General features: G+C 63.8%; 1 protein-coding gene across 2 annotated transcripts in view; it reads right to left on the bottom strand.

Annotated features, from left to right (window-relative positions):
- Window positions 1–21,388, bottom strand: part of ADGRB1 (adhesion G protein-coupled receptor B1) — a 77,645-nt gene that overhangs the window by 36,916 nt on the left and 19,341 nt on the right. Inside the window, exons 3-17 of one of the 2 annotated variants that reach the window (XM_070382692.1) lie at window positions 17,533–17,694; window positions 16,403–16,513; window positions 15,886–16,050; window positions 15,501–15,665; window positions 15,006–15,170; window positions 14,547–14,711; window positions 14,253–14,354; window positions 12,771–12,877; window positions 12,373–12,567; window positions 12,008–12,076; window positions 11,288–11,396; window positions 9,499–9,634; window positions 8,930–9,013; window positions 8,486–8,588; window positions 7,647–7,690 (exon numbers count right to left, since the gene is read on the bottom strand). In XM_070382692.1, coding sequence (XP_070238793.1) covers window positions 7,647–7,690; window positions 8,486–8,588; window positions 8,930–9,013; window positions 9,499–9,634; window positions 11,288–11,396; window positions 12,008–12,076; window positions 12,373–12,567; window positions 12,771–12,877; window positions 14,253–14,354; window positions 14,547–14,711; window positions 15,006–15,170; window positions 15,501–15,665; window positions 15,886–16,050; window positions 16,403–16,513; window positions 17,533–17,694 — 1,882 coding nt within the window. Of the gene's footprint in view, window positions 1–7,646; window positions 7,691–8,485; window positions 8,589–8,929; window positions 9,014–9,498; window positions 9,635–11,287; window positions 11,397–12,007; window positions 12,077–12,372; window positions 12,568–12,770; window positions 12,878–14,252; window positions 14,355–14,546; window positions 14,712–15,005; window positions 15,171–15,500; window positions 15,666–15,885; window positions 16,051–16,402; window positions 16,514–17,532; window positions 17,695–21,388 lie in introns of those variants that run through there. The other variant, XM_070382691.1, reaches the window with a different exon arrangement.

Here is a 21,388-nt window from a genome sequence, read left to right as displayed (position 1 = left end):
CTAATGGCCCCTCCTCCACAAGGGCAGGGAGGGACAGGCTCTTCCTTGTTCCCTCATCCCCAGATCAGTGCGGGTGCAAGAGCCAGGGTGGGAGGAAGATTCAAGTGGCCCCTCCCAGCTCCCCTGACCACAGGCCACTCGACCAGGGACAGAACATGTGGTTGGTCCACTTGCCCCTCCCCACCTCTGGCAGCTTTGTGAGCACCTTGACATCCTCCCAAACCAAGACATCCAGCGCTGCCCCCACCCGCATCCAGCAGGTCCCGGGAGCTCAGGACAGCCACACTGTGCCTCCCCTGACGTGCCAGCCCCGACCCCTCCTCCATGACCACCACCGACTCGGGCACCCAGACTCACGGAGCCACAGAAGTGGGAAGGTGCAGGAAGGGAACAGCTGGACTTGACACAGTAGACCCACAGGCCCTGACTCCACCCAGTAAAGTGCCCACCGGCCTTGAGCACTCGAACGCATGTCCCCGTGTCTGTGATGCCCCCTCTCCTGGCAGGGCCCCACCCCTGCCCCAGTGTTCCTTCCAGTGGGAAGTGGAAGCAAGCAGGTGGGGGACACTGGATGGGGAGACCCAGGCCCTGTATGGGGAGAGGGCTCACACTCTGCTGGGGGGCTCACACTCTGCTGGGGGTTTCACACTCTGCAGGGTTTCACACTGCTGGGGGCTCACACTCTGCTAGGGGAGCTCACATCCTGCTGGGGGGCTCACACTCTGATGGAGGTTCACACTCTGATGGAGGGTTCACACTCTGCTCGGGGTTCACACTCTGCTAGGGGAGCTCATACTTTGCTGGGGGGCTCACACTCTGCTAAGGGAAGTCACATCCTGCTGGGGGCTCACATTCTGATGGGGGTTCACACTCTGATGGAGGGTTCACACTCTGCTGGGGGCTCACACTCTGATGGGGGTTCACACTCTGCTGGGGGGCTCACACTCTGCTGGGGGTTTCACACTGCTGGGGGCTCACACTCTGCTAGGGGAGCTCACACTCTGCTGGGGGCTCACACTCTGCTAGGGGAGCTCACATCCTGCTGGGGGCTCACACTCTGATGGAGGTTCACACTCTGATGGAGGGTTCACACTCTGCTGGGGGTTCACACTCTGCTAGGGGAGCTCATACTTTGCTGGGGGCTCACACTCTGCTAGGGGAGCTCATACTTTGCTGGGGGCTCACACTCTGCTAGGGGAGCTCACATCCTGCTGGGGGGCTCATACTCTGCTGGGGGCTCACACTCTGCTGGAGGGGCTCACACTCTGCTGGGGGCTCACACTGTGATGGGTGGACTCACACTCTGATGGCGGGGCTCACACTCTGCTGAGTGGCTCACACTCTGCTAAGGGAACTCACATCCTGCTGGGGGGCTCACACCCTGCTGGGGGGCTTACACTCTGCTGGGGGCTCACACTCTGCTGGGGGGCTCACACTCTGCTGAGGGGCTTACACTCTGATGGGGGCTCACACTCTGCTGGGGCATTGCACACTCTGCTGGGGGGTTGCACACTCTGCTGGGGGTCGCACACTCTGCTGGGGGTTGCACACTCTGCTGGGGGCTCACACTCTGATGGGGGGCTCACACTCTGCTAGGGGCTCACTCTGATTGGGGGACTCACACTCTGCTAGGGGCTCACTCTGGTTGGGGGGCTCATACTCTGCTGGGGGCTTACACTCTGATTCGGGGGCTCACACTCTTCTGAAGGACTCACAATCTGCTGGACGGGCTCACACTCTGATTGGAGGCTCACACTCTGATGGGGGGCTCACACTCTGATGGGGGGTTCACACTCTGCTGGGGGGGCTCACGTTCTGATTGGGGGGCTCACACTCTGATCAGGAGGCTCACACTCTCATAGGGGGGCACATGCATATACACAGAATTTTGGCAAATGAGAGTCAGAGCTGAGAAGCAGGGGACCTGGGGGGCATGTAGGAAAACAGGAAGAGAGGCCTCCAGAAGCAGGTGGCTTTGAGGCCGGAGAAGAGGCACAAGGACCAGGGACAAAGGCGCCAGGCGTTCTAGCTGGCGCCAAGGAGGGGAGTGGTGAGGGGCCCGTGGGGCAGAGGACTGTGGCTTGGGAGCCGGGCTGCCTGCCAGGGTGGGGGACTCACTGCCCCAGGTTCTGAGCACAGCTGCTGTCCCTGGGCCGTGACCTCATGCTGTCTGTCCCCTCCAGGTCCCAAACCCAGCTGAGACGGGCAGGCCCGGACTCAGATGCCCCTCGAGGAGGGCAGGCTCAGAGCGGGCCTCTGCCAGGCCCCCCACTCCGCAAGCACACTGTCCGGGGGAGGCTCAGAGAATGGAGGGGCGCTGGGGAAGGGGCTGGGGCTGAGTCCAGAGTAGGGGCTGGGGGTGAGTGGTCTCGCCGCTGAGAGCAGCCCTGCACCCCTCCCCCGGCCCTAGCTCCCCACCCAGGTGGGGGTGCAGAGCACGACCCCACCTCCCACCCACGCTCATGAAGGGCCACCAAAAGGCCTCTGTGTCCAGCTGTCTCCCCCTCCCCCGCCTGCCCCCCTCTCCCGCCTTCTCTGCCCCCATCAGGAACCAGACGGCGTGGGAGAAATCGGGCTGGGAACCGGCCGCTGACAGCGACCTGGGGACCCTGCCAAGTCTCCCTTCCGCTTGCCCCCCTCGGCCTGCCCCCTCACCGCCCTCTCCAAGGAAACCAAGGACTTCGGCGGGGGAGGGGCAAGGCTCTTAAAGGGACCAGGACACGCACTTGGGCAAGGACCCCAAGGAGAAGCCCAGGCCTGGGTCATGAGCGTCCCCCAGGATAGCTGCACCTGCAGGGGGTGGGGAGAGAGCCCAGACTGGCACACCTACAGGGCACCCGAGGCTTGTCGAACAGAACTCTGGGCCCAGTCCTCAGCCCGACTGAGAAAGCTGTGTGAGTGAATGCTGGAAGGTGCCTGGCGGGCGGTCAGGCTTTGGAGAAGACCCTACAGACTGGGGGAGCGCCCCGCCCTCCACCAGCCTGTCCCAGCGTCTGCTCTCCCAGCTCAAGTTCCAGAGTGCAGGGGTGCCAAGCGCCCACTAGTTAGGGAACCCCCAACCTGACTCAATAGCAGCCCGCTGCAGGACTTCTCAGAGCCTTTACAGCCGACTCGAGTGTGGACCCGGGAGCACAAGATGTGGTGGGCATGAAACCCTGGAGCCCACGTGGGCCTGGTATCGGGCACAGCACCTTCCAAAATGGGGGCGCGGCACCCAGACCTGTCCTGTCCTGACGTCCCCACGCTGGGGCTCAGCCAGAGCAGGTGACTTCCGAGGGCCTGCCGGCTCTGACTTCTCTGCTCTGTGTAACTCTCAGTTGTTCATTTCTAAAAAGGAAACCGCAAAACATTTGCAGCTTCTGAGAAAGACACAGGGAGCTGTCCTTTCAGAACCACAGACGTGAACTCTGGGCGGTGCTTTTGGCCTTTGTCAACCCCGCCACCACCAGCCCATCCTTCCGGACTCCCCTCCCCGGCCACCTAAACATCTGAGAATTCTGAAAAGACTCCCTTTCCCTCCCTAGCAGCCCTGCCCCCTAGGCCCTCACTGCCACTGGCCAGGCTGGCATAAGGGTGTGGGGGCGTAGGGGGGCGGCCGAGAGCCTCGCTGTGAGCAGTCGCCCCAAGTGTAGACGCTGAGCCTGTGTGTGCAAGAGTGCGTGTGTGACTGGGGGCGAGGCAGGTGGAGGGTCTGCACTGTGGGTGGGAAGCCTGACTCAGACTTTCCGAGAAGAGTGTGTCACATGCTTGATGGGTGCGTGTGTCTGCAAGAGGAGGCGGCCCTCCACACACATGACACGTGCACAGTTGCACGTTACATGTGAGCACGCGCAAGTGACGCCGGGTGAGACGCTGCTCAGTGTGTGCCCGGGGCCAGGAGTCAGAGTGTGCCAGGGCCGGGCTCAGTGTGTGCCCAGGGCCAGGAGTCAGAGCGTGCCAGGGCCGGGCTCAGTCTGGCTTGGGGTCTAGGCTCCTGCAGTGACCAGGGCCAAGACTCAGTCATGGGTCAGAAGCTCACTGCTTCTCAGCTGAAGGTCGCTAGCTGCTCTCAATTCCCACCGACCCCTCCCCCCCACCCACATACACACAATTCTGCAGACATGAGACCCTTTCTCATCCAAACACAGGCCCATGCCAGCAGAGACCTGATCCCTGGGCACACCGGTGGAAGCAGCCTGGGGCCCTGGCCCTGGTCCCTGCTTCGGGTCACCTGGGAAACCATCGGCTCTTCTGAGCCCTTTTACGTGAGAGATGGCCTCACTTGGCCACGGAGGGAGGTGCTTCCAGCACAGACCATGGGCGGGGAGAGCCAGCTGCCTCCTTCCTGTCCCGTGCCCCCACCCCGTGACTTCTGGGCCCCAGGCTGTCCAGTTCTGGGGCAGAAGCTTCGGTCCCTACCCTTAGCTGAAGCACCAACCTTCCAGAGCCTTGGCTTCTCCAGAAGTAACAGGCAGGGCTCCCAGGGCCACCCCGGGACTGAGCAGGGAGCTGGTGGGCGCATGCGTTCTGGGGCACCTCTAACGCGGCCCAGCTGTTGGCACCTTCCCCCTGTCCACAGGGCCCTGGGCCCAGGCACAGAGGCCTTAACAGTTCCACCTGTCCAGGGGTACCAGGAGAGGGCAAAGGAAGCCTGGGGTGCGGGCAGGCCCCCGGTTAGTGGAGGCCACGGCCAGACGTGAGTGTCCCATGGGCCTGGCCACTGTCCACCCCCTACCCCCGCTTTGCTCCCACACGCAAGCAGGCAGACTCCAGCCACGGGGACACTCCCAGGGGGCGGGATCTGCCCCGACCGTGCCCCGGGGACAGTGAACCCGACACTCATTGGGCTGGCCAGGCCTCTCACAACCTGCTGCCCCTGGAAGGCAAAGGGGAAGGATGGGTCCACCTTTCTGGAAAGCAATTTACTACCAAGGCCTTGAAGTTGTCCAGGGATTTGATGCCAACAAAACAATCATAAATGTGAGCAGAGCTATCCAAGGGCAGGGCTACTGGGTGAACCAGCCACCTCAGGGGCTCCGGGCCACCTTTGAACAGCCCAGTGGGAGGGTTTCTGGACTGTGGGGAGGGGCTTGTGCTGACGTCAGGGGCCAGACGGAGTGGACGGCAGCCACATGATGGCCACAGGGGCCAGCCTGGGAGGACGCGAGCCCTCATTCTTGCCTTTTATTTTTTCACCCTTTTCTGTCAATCCATTTTGTGCAAAGTTTATGCTACTCGCGAAACTCAGAGAAAAACAGTCTCCAGCACAAAGCCAGAGGGCTGGTTTCCTGGGGTCACGGGGTCCACCCCGGTGCTTCCCTGACCCTGTCTTCAAACCCCAGAGCAGGCAAGGGCAGTGAAGTCCACGCACGGGCCTGCACTCTCTCACCATGGGGCCTTTGCACTGTCTGTTCCTTCTGCCAAAATGCTTGTCCCCAATCACCCACGTGCGGTGCTGAGCAGGCGTCTCTCAAACACCACCCCAGAGAGGCTTCTGTGAACCTGCTCTCGGGCTCCTCACCCCACCTGCCACCAGATCCACTGCTTCACTTCTTGGCACGTGGCGTGACTGGACAGTTTCACAGGGATCTGGATGTTCCTACTTTCCTGTCCTTCCTCACAGGGGACAGGAGGAGGCTGAGCACCAGCACCTCGTAGAGCACGCTCTGTCAGTGGTCAGGAATCATCAAGGAGGGACGGGTGGGAGGGTGGGAGGATGGATGGATGGAGTGGATGGAAGAGTGGATGGGAGGATGGGAGGACGGGTAGGTGGGAGGATGGATGGATGGGAGGATGGATGGACAGATCAGTGGGTGGACAGATGGATGGATGGATGGAAGGATGGATTGACAAATGGGTGGGTGGAGGATGGATGGATGGGAGGATGGATGGACAAATGGGTGGATGGACAGATGGATGGATGGATGGATGGGAGGATGGATGGACAGATGGGTGGGTTGAGGATGGATGGATGGGGTGGATGGAAGATTGGACGGGAGGATGGGAGGACAGGAGGATGGGTGGGTGGGAGGACGGATGGACAGATGGATGGATGGATGAGGTGGATGGAAGAGTGGATGGGAGGATGGGAGGACAGGTGGGTGGAGGATGGATGGATGGGTGGGTAGATAGACAGATGGGTGGATGGATGGATGAGAGGATGGATGGACAGATGGATGGATGGACAGATGGATGGATGGGAGGATGGATGGAGAGATGGGTGGGTGGAGGATGGATGGATGGGAGGATGGAAGGACAGATGGATGGATGGATAGGATGGGAGGACGGGTGGGTGGAGGATGGATGGATGGGTGGGTGGGTGGACAGATGGATGGATGGACGGATGGATGGATGGGACGATGGATGGACAGATGGGTGGGTGGAGGATGGATGGACAGGAGGATGGAAGGACAGATGGATGGATGGATAGGATGGGAGGATGGGTGGGTGGAGGATGGATGGGTGGGTGGGTGGAGGATGGATGGGTGGGTGGACAGATGGGTGGGTGGAGGATGGATGGATGGGAGGATGGATGGACAGATGGATGGATGGATAGGACGGGTGGGTGGAGAATTTTGATGGACGCATGGTAATCACATCCCTCCCCAACAACTTCCACAGGTCCACAGCCCCTACAAACTGCCTCTTGCAGCCTCCCTCCCACCCCACACCCCTGCCCCTGTGGCTGCCCACTCTTACTGGCCATGCCTCACATTCTTCCTGTACCTTCCAACCTCCACACTTTTGCTCAAACTGCTTCTGCCCGAGATCCCCCTCCATCCTCTGCCAGGAGAACGTGTCCTCCTCACGTGTCAGCCACTCTGGGAGCCTCCCCTGACCTCACAGGACACACCTCCATCATCATGCCCACGGCATGAGGGACGTACCCCATGGCCCTGGGGCCGGCCTGGGGACTGGCAGTGCCAGGGCTGAGGGAGGCAGGTGGTGACAATGACATGCCGCTCTCTGACCACCCCCTCCCCAGTGGATACCAAACGCCTTGGGGGAAGGCCGAGTCCCCACCAGGCCCACCTGGTCCATCAGGTTCCAGCCGCCAAGCTCTCTCCTGCCCAGTTTCCCCAAACTCTGACCCTTCTTGCCTCTGAGGGCTGCCCCCACTCTGGGGCCTTTGCACAGACTCTTTCCTGTGACTACACGAGCCCCCACCTACCTCTCCCCTTGTCTCCCTGTGTCTGGGAGGAACCCTGCTCTGGGCGCCCATGCAGGTGCTGTGACCCTGAATCACAGCCTGGCCAGTCCAGCCCAGTGCCCCGCCCCGACTCATAACAGCAGGGCGGCAGGGCCTGACACAGGCGGGTGCCGCGTGCCGGGCAGGGAGCTGGGCCCGAGACCCCAGGAGTCCCCGCCTCTGCGTCCCATCGGTCACCCTGGGTCTCACCCAGCTGCCCTGCTCTGTGGCCACGCCCCTTCCCCTCACCTGGCCTGGGGACCCCCGCAGGCCTCTGGACCCGCAACCATGGAGCTCCCTAGGAGGGGTGGGAAACTGGCTGGGTGGCCCCCTGCACTGTCAGTGCTGGACCAGGCAGAGAGACACTGTGCCCGACGGGCGTGCGGGGTCGGTCAGCAGGCGGCCCGAAGCTGGAGCCCAGGACCCTCCCTCCTGGCCGCCGAGCCCGCCCCGGAGGCCACACGGCTGAGACACTTACGGGTCTGTCTCGTCCCACAGGATGCAGGTCTGGTTGGTGGTGCCCTGGGAGAGACGGGGGAGTCAGGCCACCTACCCGCCCTCGAGCTCCACCTGAGGCGGTGTCCACGCAGGGTCCCGGTGCCCCGCCTGGTGCCCCGCCTCCGCTGCTCCCCAGAGACGGCGTTTGCAGAGGAGAAACTGAGGCCCAGAGCAGGGAAGGGGCTGGTTCAGCCCCCAGCCCACTGCCCGGCCTCGGGGACCCCTGTCCTCTCTCTGGGAGGGGCTGGGCAGCAGCGGCCGATTCCGCTTAATACGAAATGGCCACTGGGAGGGTCAGGGGCACAGACAGGGCTCGGCAAGCATTCCCGCCCCACAGGCTGCGGGGTGATTACAGGGGGGCTCCTGCCTGATGAGGGAGGGGCCAGGCACAGAGAGGCTGGGCATGGCCCAGCGCCGGATGACGCTGCCCGTCCTGGCTGGAGAGCGGGGCGGGTGTGGGCAGGCTCTCGGTGGTCAAGGGTGTCTCAGGCCTGACGGAGAGCCCGGGGAGGAGAGCATGGTGGGCCTGCGGGGGGCACATGGCAGAGGATGGCTCCATCCTCTCCAAGGAGCAGCTGGCCTGGCAGGGCCCGGGAGCAGCAGCCTCGGACCCGGGTTAGGGTTAGGTTGCATTCGGCTCCTTCAGTCCCTGCCTGTGACCCTGGGCAAGTCCCTGAAGCTCTGCCAGCCACTGTCCCCGCCCACCGCTCGGGGGTAAAGGAGCTCTCTCTCAAGGCCAGCCAGAGGCCGCGACGTGTGTGCACACGGGGACAGGTGGAAGGGTCCATGCACGCGGACGTGCACACGGAGGGTACTCACGTTGTACATGTGGGCGAACTCGATCTCCAAGGGTGTGAGCAGGGAGCGAGGCGGGGGCTTCACCGTCACCGAGATGACCTTGGAGTTCAGGACAGTCGTGTTCCTGGGGGACAGCCGGCAGGCCATGCTGGGGTCAGGAGCCCCTCGCCCCACCTTCCCTAGGCCTGGCCTCCCAGGCCCCCACCCACCAGGCCCAGCCTCCCCAGGCCACCACCCCTAGACCCAGCCTCCCCAGGCCCCCCACCCCCCAGACCCGGCCTCCTGAGGCCCTGCACCTCTAGACCTGGCCTCCCCAGGCCCCCACCCCCCAGACCCGGCCTCCCAAGGCCCCCCACCCCCTAGACCCAGCCTCCCCAGGCTCCCACCCCCGAGGCCCGGCCTCCCCAGCCCCCACCTCCGCCAGACCCAGCCTCCCCAGTTCCCACCTGTGCCCGTGATGCCCACCTCTGCAGGGCCAAGAAGCTGCCCAGGTTTCGGTAAAGCACAGTGCCCACCACGAACACAGACGAGTCATCAGCCTCTGGAAGAGAGCACAGTGGTCGCCCTCCTCCCACCACCCCCAGGCCAAGGCCCTGCTGGGCAAGAGGAGTGTGTCCCGCCTGCCACCCCCACCATGGACACACTGCCGTGGAGCTGAGGTACCTCCTCGGTCTCCCTGAGTGGCCCCTGAAAGCCAGGGGCAGGCAGGGCACAGTTTCTCTTCCTGGGAACTGGAATCGCCTGCTGTGTGACACCAGGCAAGACCCTCTCCCTCCCTGTGATGAGGGGGTCCATTCAGCCAAGATTGCCTGGGGTCTCCCAACATAGGGAGGGCAAAGAGGGCTTCCTGGAAGAGGGGGCAATCTCAGGAACACTGAGATTGTGTAGAAGAAACGGACACCACCCTGGCCCTTGATGCAGCACGTCAGAACTTCTGGAGTGCTTCTGGAGTGGGGCTGGGAAGTTCTTTGGGGGGACTGAGAAGTTCTAGACTCTGGGGAGCTCCTCCAGCCCCTGAGGCCCTCACCTGCCAGCCCGTGGAGAAGACACTCTTGGACACAGTGACCCTGTCCTCCGGCACCTTGGCCCAGTCGCCTGTGGCCCGCCAGCCCTTCATGGGGAAGCTGATGTCGGTGGCTCCGCTGGCTGGGAGCTTGTGGATGCTGAGGACTGCGGCGGGGTAGGGGGTGGGGGGAGGTGAGAGACAACAGCGACAGACAAAGGGAGACGGAGACAGAGCGGTTTCAGGGTACGGAGCCTTCGCCCTGGGACGGGAAGTTGGGTGGGACCGTCACGGGGCTGCTCCTGGCTCAGAACAGGCGCAGTGTTCGTGGGGCCACCCAGCCACACCACGCGAGGGGTGTGCAGGGGGTACACGGGGTGCACAGGGCGTAGGGCATTGGGTGCAGAGGATACAGGGCTATGAGTATATGAGTGGGGTGAATCGGGGTGTGGGTGTACAGTGGGTGCACAGACTGTATATGTGTAGGGTGCACAGGTGCGAGTGTATGAGTGGGGTGTAGGGGAGAATGGGGGTGTGTGGATACATGGCGGGGAGGGCTAATGAGGGGTGATGGGAGGAGTCCAGGGCCTCCTTTGGTGACAAAGGCTGGGCCCTGAATGTCCACTGGCTCCAGACAGGCTCCCTGGAGGTGGAAGGTCAGGGGACTCGGCCCGGGCCTAGCCCACCTCCAGGGGCTGTGGGTGGTGCTGGGTGGCCAGGGGTCCAGCCTCTACAGCGAGGTCCAGGGCTGGGGGGCCGAGAGCTGAGGTGGCCTCCGGGTCACGCCTGTCACATGTGGCCACAGAAGAGCCCGCTTTCCGGCCACTCCCATCTCACCCAGAACAAGGGCCCTGTCAGCCCAGTGAGAAAGAGACCCAGCAGCCTGGAGCCACTGCTGACCCTGCCTCCAGGGGACCTCCAGGCTGGGGTCTCCCCACCTACAGGAGGATGCTGCTCCCACTCCCTTGGCCTCAGGGGTCTCCCCAGCTCTGGGGTCCTGAGCTCAAAGGCGTAAGGCAGGACCAGGGCTCTAGGACCTTCTAGCTTAGCAGGCATTCATCGCTGCGTGGGCAGGTCCCTGGGTGCGAGCAAGCACAGTGGGCCCAGAGGACATGTCCCCAGAGGCCCAGGAGCCTCTACAGAGGCAGTGACCATCGCCCTCCTCGGCGCTGTGTGGACCACCGCCGGGCCTGGGCCGCACCCCAGCTCCCCACTATGAGAAGATTATCTGAGGAGGTGCCCTGGACAAATGTGGCCAGGAGAGCTGTTTAAGAGGACATGGTGGTGATCATTGAATGCAGCTGCTGCAGGTCCTTGTGCCGACAGCCATCGTGAGCCTCCCAAGTCCAGGCCCACCTTTGGCTCTCTCCAGCCCCTCGAGGCCTGCACCGCCGCCTCCCCATTTGAGATTCTGTCAGTGCTACTGAGCTGGGTGTCGCCAGGCCCCTCTGACAAGCGCTTCTGGGAGCAGAGTGCAACCTTGCCTTCAAATCTCCGAGGTCCCAGCACAGCAGGTACTGGGGACAAGGCACTGTGGGCCCCCAGCCCCAGGGAGATAGAAGCTGTGGCTGGGGCTTCCTGCTGCACCCCAAGACTCTAAGTGTCCAGGGCCTGGTCTGGGTCCAAAGCCCCCATGCCGACCCCCTCCCAGGATCACATCCGACCATCGTCAGGAGACTCAGGTCTGTGCACTGAGGATCATCCCAGAACCCGGCCCGGGGGTCCTGAAGTTCCGCACACAGCCGGAATCTGAGGCTGGAGGGCCCCGTCCAGGCGTGCCAGGTGAGGCCTGAGGGTCAGAGAGCGAGGCCCGGGCTTACCCAGGTTGTCTGTCACCTGGTACGCGTCCCGCAAGTCTTTCATGCGGAAGCCGATGACATCCACGAAGTCCTCCACTAGCCGGAAGAGCTCCTTGGCGTTGGGGCCCATCTGGGGACGGGATGGGGGCAGGGTCAGGGAGCCTCAAGGCGGTGGGGGGCAGCCCAGCCAAGAAGGCGCCAGATCTGAGTGTCACCCGAGTCCCCTGCCCCCGCAGCGGGGACTCAGCCGCCTCCTTCCCTCATCTGTTCCCTCCTCGACGGGGTCCTGCCGGTCACTCCCTACCCCGCAGGGCTCTGGACCTGAGTGTCCACCGCCTATTTGTGGATGAGAACACTGAGCCCAGAGGGGCTGAGGCGCTCCGGCCTATGGCCAGGTGTCCAGATGGGAGGAGAGCAGGGGTCTCTGGGCACCACAGCCCCTGAGTACAGGGAGTGGCAGGTTCCCGGTCAGTGCTGGGGGGAGGCGGACCGTTCTCTCCAGATGAGAAGGGACTGCCACGTCCCGGCCTGCACCCTACGGCCAACACGCTTTCTCAGACCCCTCCCTGAGCCCCGTGCGGTGGGCCCGTCATCTGACGGACGGGAACGCCGAGGCTCAGAAGGCTGAGTGACTTCCTGGGAAAGGCCCATCTGGGATTTGAACCCAAGAGCCCGCCCTGAGCCGGCCTGGGGAGTGGGGAGGGGCGGAGACACCGCAGCACCCCAGGTGGGCAGGCGTACCAGCTGCGCCTCCTCCCACTTGTCCCGATTCTCCTCGGCCAGCAAGTTGCTGATGATCTGCACAAAGTTCTGGAAGGAGAAGGAAGAAGGGCCAGTGAAAAGGCATGTGTGCGCAGCCTCTGCGACCCCAGGGCCTGCAGCCCGCCAGGCTCTCTGTCCACGGGATTTCCCAGGCAAAGAATACTGGAGTGAGCTGCCGTTTCCTTCTCCAGAACAGAGAATCAGGCACCAGAGTCATGGCTCAGTGTGGCCGGGGTCAGAGTGTGGCCAGGGTCGGGGCTCAGCGTGGGGCCCGGCTCAGGGTTCAGTCTGAGGTCGGGACTCGGTCTAAGGTTGGGGTGGGGAATGCCCTCCTGGGTGCCCACCTGCACGTCCCCAGGGGTCGGGCTGTAGTACGCCCGGCGGAAGATCTCTGTCATGTTCCTTAGGACGTCGATGGTGGACAGCAGATCCCCGCTGTAGCTGGTCCCGTCCTGGGAGATCTCCACCAGGGTCTGGATGACCTCGGAGACGCCCTCCCCGGGCAGCCCACGCTGCGCCTTCGCTAGGTGCTCCCGGGTCTAGGGGGACGGACGGTGCAGGTGCTGGACTGCAGGCGCCAAGGACCGCCATGCCCAGAGGGCGCTCTGCAGCCCCAGCCACGCTGACCCGCGTCCACAGAGCGTGCCACTGGGGACGCAGGGTTATGTCTGGGAATGGGGGTAGAGATGAGCCCTGGAGTGATGGGAGGGGTGAGGTGGGAGACCTCGGGGCCCAGCCTCACCATCATTTGGATGTTCCGGTAGTCAATCGACACACAGCGGATATAGGTGGGGGGCTCCCAGTAGGCGATGCCTTCTTCATCCAGCTCACAGCGTCGCAGGATGAGGCCTGTGGAGATGGGGGGTCGGCTCCATCGCCCACTTCTCAGGAGGATGCGCACGTCTGCCGCAAGAGTCCCACCCACCCAGCCACAGCTCCCAGGTGCCTCCAGCTCTCTGGATGGCCCCCAGCCCTGGAAGCGGACACTCGCCTGTGGCCGTGTTCCAGGAGCAGGGCTGGCACAGGGGCCAGCGACTTTCTTTCACTCAAAACATTTCTGAGCAGATGCTGCCAGCCAAGCACTGGAGCCTGGTAGGAGCCAAACCTACAGGCATCCTACCTGTGTGGAGGCTGAACCCTGGGCCGAGTGACGGGCTTCAGAGTTCAGCCCAGGGCTTCTCCCGGAGCCCCTTCCTACCCAGAGCCCTGGGGAGAACCAACAGCCCACCGCTGCCTGGCTCCACCTCTGGGGTCAGGGGGCCCCTCATGACCCTGGTGTGCTGAGGACGCTGGGCAGCCTTGGGGCTGACTGGGGTCAGGTTGGACGGCCTTGAACATGGGCACAGCCTATGACCCAGACCTTACTCCCAGGGAGCCAGGCACAGCTGTGATGACCCTAGGGAACTGCCAGGACACTGTCCCCCAACAGGAGCCACGGGGCAGGACGGGACACCTGGTCTACAGCACGGTGCAGAATGAAAATGAGGATCACACAAGCAAAGGCTAGAGAGGTGACACCCATCCTGCGACTCGTGTTTCCACTTTACTTCCCTGGGTTTGCAAGTCGCTCCCCAGAATCTGTACTATTCAGTAAACAGAACAGGGCACGGGGGCTGAAGCCACGGCTGGGAATACACAGCCTCCACCATGGTCACCAGCCTTATTGGGGGGTGGGGGGTGGGGAGCCCACAGCAAGTTCGTTTTACAGAAAGAAATGGAAGTTCAGAGAGGGTAAGTACTTCCTGAATGTCACACAGCACACGCTCCTCAGACAAGAGGGGAAAGGAACCCAAACTGTCTCTGCAGAGGCCCTTCTGGGAGCCCACCCTGCTTTTCCCCCACCTCATATCACTCCATAGGGTTGCGTGGGGATCAAGACCACGGTGTCCAAAGCTGACTTCCCAGTTACTGGCCACGCAAGCCCAGGGCAAGGGTGTGGGCTCTGTGCCTCTGGTTTCCCACATGTAAAGCAGTGACATCGTGGAACATCACACTAAAGGGCTTCATGCTGGCACCGGCTCTGCTGACTTAGGACACGGCAGCCCTGTGTCCCTGCCCGCACCCCTCCAGCCTTGGTGTGCACGGGGCTGCCCGGGCGGAGTCTGGGCCACGTGCCCTGTGCTGACAGCTCTCAGGCAGGCCTCCAGGGGCATCTCGGTGCCTCCAGCACATCCCACAAGGAAGGGACAGGTGCCCTGCCAGCCCCTGCCCCCTCGGCCCTCACCTGTGGCGTTGCGGGGACACCGGACTGCAGCCACCTCTCCGGCTGGGGTCTCCTTCCAGACCACAGCTCCGAAGTTGTCCTCATCACAGATCTCGTGGGGCTCTGCCAAGGGCCAGAGACATGAGTCGGGGCAGGGGAGAGGGAATGCAGGGAGGGGCAGAGAGCTGGCAGCAGGGTCAGGAGGGTCCAGACGCCACGGGACATCCACCCTCACAAAGCGGTCGTCCCCCAGCTGCGCCCCGAGCGCCTCCCCCGCCTCAGGGTCCAGCTGTGGGGTGGGGTAGAGACACTCACCGGGACACCGCTGGGCGCCACACTGCCGGTATTCATCCTGGGGGCCCTGGCAGGCCACTCCCCCAAAGAAGGGCCCCAAGCAGGCACGCTCCCGCCGCTGCGTGCCACCCCCGCATGTGACGCTGCAGCTGCCCCAGGACGCCCAGGCCTGCCACTTCCCATCCACTGCAGGACACGGCCGCGCATGGAAGCACGAGAATGGGGACGAGGGGTGGGCAGGAGCCATGGGGACGCAGGGGCAGGGAGCCGGGAGCGGAAGGAAGTTGACACCAGGGAGGAGAAGGCAGAGCTCAGCTTGATACACGATAAGACAAGTACCCCATGTGCATCGGCCCCCGGGACCCCCACCACCACCCCCATATCCCTGGGGCCTCGTTCCAGGGCCCCCCAGCATCCCCAGCCCACCAAGTGACTCAGGACCGCAGGTCCCCACCCGCAGGCCCCGGGGCATGGCCTGACCTGGACACTGCTGCAGGAAGCAGTCTCGCGTCTCTACCCAGTGGCCCTGGCACTCAGCACCCCCATACGAAGGCCCGTTGCACTCGCGTGTGCGCTGCTGCCGGCCCTGGGAGCAGCTGGCGGAGCATGTGCTCCAGCTGGACCACTCGTTCCAGTTTCCATCCACTGCCCGGCCCAGGGGAAGAAGGGAACAGGAAGCCAGCGTGAACAGCCAGGGCCCACACCCCATCTGGGGTACAGGTGTGAGCACCCCACAAAGTCTGAGGCATGGGTGTGACACCCAAGGAGGTCCCAGCACCCCAACACCCCTGGCGCACCAGTAACAACATTGTAGGTTCTCTGGCCTACAGCCTGATCACAGCCTGGGGTTCCAATCTCACCTCTGAGGCCCCAGCAGGTGGGTCTGAGTGGGCAAAGTTGGGCTCCGCGGGCTGACCGGTGGCCCACGGGGTCCTTTCCTGTCTCACCCCACCTAGCGCCCTCCCTCTCACCTACCAGGGCACAAAGCGATGTTGCAGAACTTGGTTTGCTTTTCCGGGCCCTCACAGGGGTTGCCTCCAAACTGGGGCGGCCTGCAGGTGCGCGTGCGGTCCCGGAAGCCGCGACCGCAGGTGCTGGAGCACAGGCTCCAAGGCGACCACTCGTCCCAGGCGCCATGCACTATGGAGGGAACGTAGCGCTCTGCGACCCCTGTCCGGCCCAGCCGGCAGCCGAGCCACCTGCCCCGGACTCCCCGACCCCGGGCCGGCGCCCCGCCCCTACCTGGACGCCCCGCCCCCACCCCTGACGTCCCGCCCCGACACCACGCCCCTAGCGGACGCCCCGCCCCGACACCACGCCCCTACCCGGGCGCCCCGCCCCCTGCCGGCGCCCCGCCCACCTGGACACACGGCCGAATTGTTGCAGAGCCGCTGCTCCCGCAGGGGCCCGCTGCACTGCGTGCTGTAGGAGGTCGACACGCAGAAGCGCGTGCGGGTCTGCCAGCCCTCGCCGCAGGTGCTGGAGCACACGCTCCACGGGGACCACTCCTCGGCCGCGGGGTCACCTGTGGGCCCAGACCTACAGCATCACAGGCCTGCTGCTGCCCCTGTACCTGCGCTGCGGTCAGACCCCCCAGGTGGCCGCAGCAAGGCCCGTGAGCTCCCCCCTCCTTTTTTTTTCTCGACTGGCCCCTTCGCCTCACACCATTTCTTCTAAATCCAGTGTGCCTGGAGACCAGCGCCTGGCACCTGAGAGGTTAGTCTAATTATGGGAAATTATTACAGTCATTAATTGGAATCAGCAGCAATTAATGACGTACAGTATTTGGCCAAAGACCTAATACCCTGGAACCAACTTTCCCCACTTGCCAGTTTTAGTGCGTTTGCTGTCAGCCCCACCCAGACGCTGCCACTTACCTGTCTGCGGGGCCGGGAACCCAAACTGCTGCAGGTCGTCCCCCAGCTCCTCACGCCGCCGGGCATCCGTGGACCGCAGGGACTGGCTCCTGGAGTTGGTGCGCCCGGCGGCTGCAGGGCGGGTCCAGGTAAGCGCCCAGGCCCTGGCCTGAGGCTCCCGCCCTGCAGCTCTAGAGGGGCGCTCTTGGCCCTTTGTCCCTCAGTCCTCAGTCACAGTAGGGCCCAGGCTTGCCAGCACCAGGGCCACTTGGTCCCACTGGGCAGCTGAGAAACCTGGGACCAGGGCACCCTGGTCTGGGGCCAAGCCCTGTCCGGTCCAGACTCCCCTGCCCTGCGCCCCTCCCTCTCTCCCTGCGGGGCCCGCAGCGTCACCCGCAGGGCGCCAGGTGTGGATGGCTGCTGCTGTCCCCTCCTTAGCATCCCGCCTGCGGTCCTGCATCCTGCCTGCGGTCCTGCGCCCCGCGGCCCAGCCCAGACACCACAGGGCTCTCCCCAGGCTTCTGAGATGAGCTCCTCTCCCCAGGAAAATTCATCGGGGAAGAAACAACCCGAAGAATGACAGTCTCATTATAACTTGATTTAACTTTATGGAAGCAGCTAAAATATGCATGAGGTCATTAGAGAGCCTTATTAGAGAAATACATCCTGGAGGCAAGATGCAGCTGGGACAGGCAGCTCTGGTCAGGGCTGGGGATCGGGGTGGAGGGAGAAGCCCACTGACGGCCTTCCCCGTGCACCCCAGAATTCCCAGTCCGCAGGTGCTAAGACAGCCACATCCAGTCTAACACCCGGTCCCGCCCCTCCTCCTAGGCCGTTTCTTCTGATGCCACTCGGCCAGGACGAGGAGTTGGCCCCGCCCTTGGCTAGGCCCCACCCCTGGTCCCGCCCCTCACAGCCCGAGCCCGGCCTAGCCTGGCCCCGCCCTTGGGTAGGCTCCACCCCTCTGACCCCGCCCCACCCCAGGTCCCGCCTCTCACAGCCTGAGTCCGGCCTAACCTGGCCCCAGCACCTTCCCTGGTCCGGCCGGACCCAGCCCCACGCCCTTTTCCCCACCTGGCCCGGCCCGGGCCCCTTCTTCTCCCCACCCCACCACCCGCGACTCCTCCCGTCCCACCCTTCCGCGCACTCACGGCCGCAGGCCTTGCGGTTGCACAGGCGGCCCTCCTCCAGCACCCCTTCGCAGCCGCCGCCCTGGATACCCGGCGCGGGCAGGCAGGTGCGCGTCCGCGTCTGCAGGCCTCCCCCGCAGTCCCGCGTGCACTCGCCCCATAGGGACCACAACTTCCAGCCGCCTGGTGGGAACCAGAGGACAGAGTCAGGGCCGGGGTCAAAGGGCTGCAATGTCTTTCAGGCAGTGTCTCAGGGATCTTGCAGAGGTCTGGGGGTAGAGCGGCCCCTGCGAAGAAGCCTCAGCGTCGGAACCAGCGCAGCGCCCTGGAGGGTCAGCCAGAAGGCGAGAATGGGCCTGGATGAGGTTAGCGATGGGGTGCGAAGCATAGGCGGCCGGCAGGGCAGGGAGGGTCAGAGGTGCAACCCCAGTTCCCTCTGGGGTCTGAGTGCTTTCTGGCTGTTTACAGGCTCCCAGGCCAGGGTCTCCACTGACTCTGAATTTAGGTCCCCAGTGTAGGGGCTGGACCCAGAGCTGGAGCCCTAGGCAGGTCTGAAGAATGAATGAATGAAAGGCACCCCGCCCACCCCAACAGCTGTCTTATTCCAAGGGCCCAGTGAAGGGGTGGGGGCAGAGGGGGCTCTTCTACTTGGCACAGAGCCTCAGCCCCTGCGGACCCCCTCCCCATGGTCCTCAGTCTAGTTTCCTCTAGACTTGTTCACCCTCCCCCCATGATCTGTGTGTTCATTACCCCATCACTCAGGGACACCAGAGGCCCCACACCTGGTGGCCTAGTGAGGTCTCACACCTTGGGCCCCGCCAGGCCTCCCCTCCCCTAGACACAGCAGAGACTGGCCTCCAGGCCCCTCTGGCCAGCCTCCTTCAGCCCTCTCACAGATCTTCATCCCGGTCCTGTCCCCTCAAGCATCATGACCTCATGTCCCTGAAGGTCTGGGCCCCTTGGCGGTCCCAGTGCCACCGAGGATACTAAGAGCCTCCAAGTACTGGGGAGAAACCGAGCGGTGCGGAGCAGGAGGCCAACATCTGGGCGAGAGCTGGGCTGCACTGATGGGTTCAGGGAGCGGCTGCTTCATCCAGGCATTCAGTCCAAAAGTCAGATAGCTCCCGGCCTGAGGGGCTCTGGTGCTGCCACCCCATTTGTCCCCAGGAACTTCAGGGCCCCTTGCTCCCAGAACAGCAGGGTCAGGGCAGACCCAGCAAGGGCATGCACAGGTCACCAAGCACCTACCGTGGGCTGGGTGCCCTGCACGCAGCCCCTGACACAGCCCCCAGGAATGGGGCAAGGAGATGGCACTGCCAAGGCCCGGCACTGGGAGTCACCCTGGAGCTGGGCCACTGCCCCACCTGGGGCGGGAGCAGGGGAGCCAGGCTGGCCAAGGGCAAGTCACACCTGGCCTGGCAGGAGGGCCCCTGTGGCCTCTCAGAGCCTGGCTTCTCTGGGGAGACGTGGGGTGAGAGGGCAGACTGTGCAGATCCCTAAGGTGGGTGCTGGAGCTGAAAGACGGGGTTCACGTGGGGGCCCCACCACCCACTGCCCTGGGATGGACAGGTCCACCCCACCCTGCCCTCATGCCCTCCACCTGAGGATGAGGGCGCTCCTTCCCAAGTCTGCCGCCTGTGACGGCAAGCAGCAAGAAACGATGGGGAGACCACAGGCGTGGGGTTTCAGTCGATGCTAGAAAATCCCACTTTGTGTGTGTGTGTTTTGGCACACTGCCCAGCATGTGGGCTCTTAGTTCCCAGACCAGGGATCTGAACCGAGCCAAGGCAGTGAAAGCGTCAAGTCCTAACCACCGGCCCTCCAGGGAATTCCTCCAGAGAGCCTGCTTTGATGCGCAGCAAGTTGGGCGTCCAGGTGCTGGGTTCTGTGGAGGGCCACGCGAAAGGTGTCAGCTGTGCTGTGCCTGTGCAGGAAACTGACCAGCAGGGGGCGCTGGAAGCAAATGAATGGCAGGCAGGGGAGTGGGCCCAAGTGCCCCAGTTCAGAAGGCAAGGCTCATTCACCCTCCAAGCCCCCAGGCCATCAAGGATCCTTCTCTGCCCTCACAGAGCCCCCCTTCCCAAGCATCCCACCTCCCCTGGAGCCCAGAGAGGCAGAGCCTCAAGGGCACACAGAAGTCAGGCCTGTTCTCAGACCTGCCCTGCAGTTGGGACACGCAGGTGGGTGGGGCAGGTGGGCAGGCCAACGCACCCCGACAGGGGCCCAGCAGGAGGGGCCAGCTCTGACCTTAATTGCGTGGTCTGTGGCTGGGCATGGGCCCTGCTTTCCCCCTCCCGCACATGCAGTGCAGAGAGGCCCGGGGAGGACCTTGCCAGGGCTGCAGAGTAGAGGCCCGGCTGAGCTTTGCAGGGACTCTGGTTCCAGGGGGTCAAGGGCCCTGATTCCGAGCCCCTCCTGAGCCTGGGCTTGATGCCCTGTGCTCCCACCAGGGCCTCTCTGTCCCCATTGTCCACGTGAGAAGTCTGAGCCTGCCCTAGTGACAGAATGCTTGGGCTCCCCTAGTCAGGAGGGGCTGAGTAGGTCATTGGACCTGGGCTCCCACCCTTCAAGGCCCGGTGCTCCCCCAAGGCTGGCCCTCAGGTAGCATCTTGGGCAGCAGAGTCCTGTCTTCCCCACTTCCTGTCCCCCCTCCCTGCTCGGCACTGGATGCCTCAGGAACCTTGAGTCCCAGTCCAGGAACCAGGTGTGGACCCACTTACAGCAGAGGAAACCGAGGCTCAGAGAGGGGTGGTCCAGACAGTCGGGAGCTGGTGAGGCTCCCCCCACCCCACCCCACAGGACGATCTGCCCTGGAGTTGAGGAGGCAAGCAGGCCTGAGCCTCACCAGGCAGGGGGCTCCAGGGTCCCCAGGGCTGGGTAGGAGCCAGAAGCATGGAGGCTACTACGCAGATATGACTTGGTTTTGAACTGCAACTGCCTGTGTCCCAGGGGTTCGGGGTGTGTGGCCAGCAGACCAGGGCACAGGGGAGTGGGTGGGGGGCCCCAGGACAGCTCCCGTGCATACTGCCCGTGAGTGGCTCTGAGGGTGTGACGGGCTGAAGCTGCCCAGATGCGGGGCCTCACTGCCACCACTTCAGGTGCCTTCCCTCCGGCGGTGGTCGGCAGGAGCCCCACAGCCACGCCCATTTGATAGCAACGGGAGCCGGGACCAGGCCCCCGATCAGATTCCAAGCACTGCCCCTGTGGCGTGTGGCCGTCAGACAAGGCAGGCTGCCAGCAGCACTCTAGGCCGCTGGCCTGGGGCTCCGTCTCACCGGCTGAGCCCCTGTCCTTCACACTGACACGGAGGAACGGGGAGGCTGGAGTCGGGGGCGGCCTGGCCGCAGGGACACGGCGGGCCCGTCCTGCCTGTTGCCCCTTGCTGCCCCAGCCCAGCCCCCGTGTGGAAGCCTGAGTGACGTGGAAGCTGGCAGTGGGTGGGAGAGAGAGGGTGTCCAAGCCAGGCTAATCGGAGGATGCCACTTGGTTCCCATGGCAACCGCTGCAGAGCTCAGTCTTTCAGGATAGACTCAGGTTAGGCCTCAGCTGCCAAAACACCCACTACTTCAGGGCTGGTTACCTTGGTGACCCAGGTGGTGGGGACGTGGTGGGGGGAGGGGAAGGAGAGGAAGGGTCATATCAGGAGAGGCCAGGCAGGGGTCCACTGGCTCAGAGGACAGACTGCCCCCCGGGCCCGGCCCTGACTCTGCTCACATGCTGATTCCCGATCCTGATCACACACGGCCTTGATCCTCATCACAGACTGACTTCTGATCCTCGACACAGGATCGCTGTCGCATACCGAGCCCTGACCGCTGGTGCACGCTCGGTTAATGGCAGCTGCTATCTTTGTTACCGTTTTTACCGTGTGTCATCA

Source organism: Bos mutus, chromosome 14 (assembly GCF_027580195.1).
Source record: "Bos mutus isolate GX-2022 chromosome 14, NWIPB_WYAK_1.1, whole genome shotgun sequence".
In the NCBI taxonomy this organism is placed as follows: domain Eukaryota; kingdom Metazoa; phylum Chordata; class Mammalia; order Artiodactyla; family Bovidae; genus Bos; species Bos mutus.
This window is presented reverse-complemented; position numbering and strand designations above follow the sequence as displayed.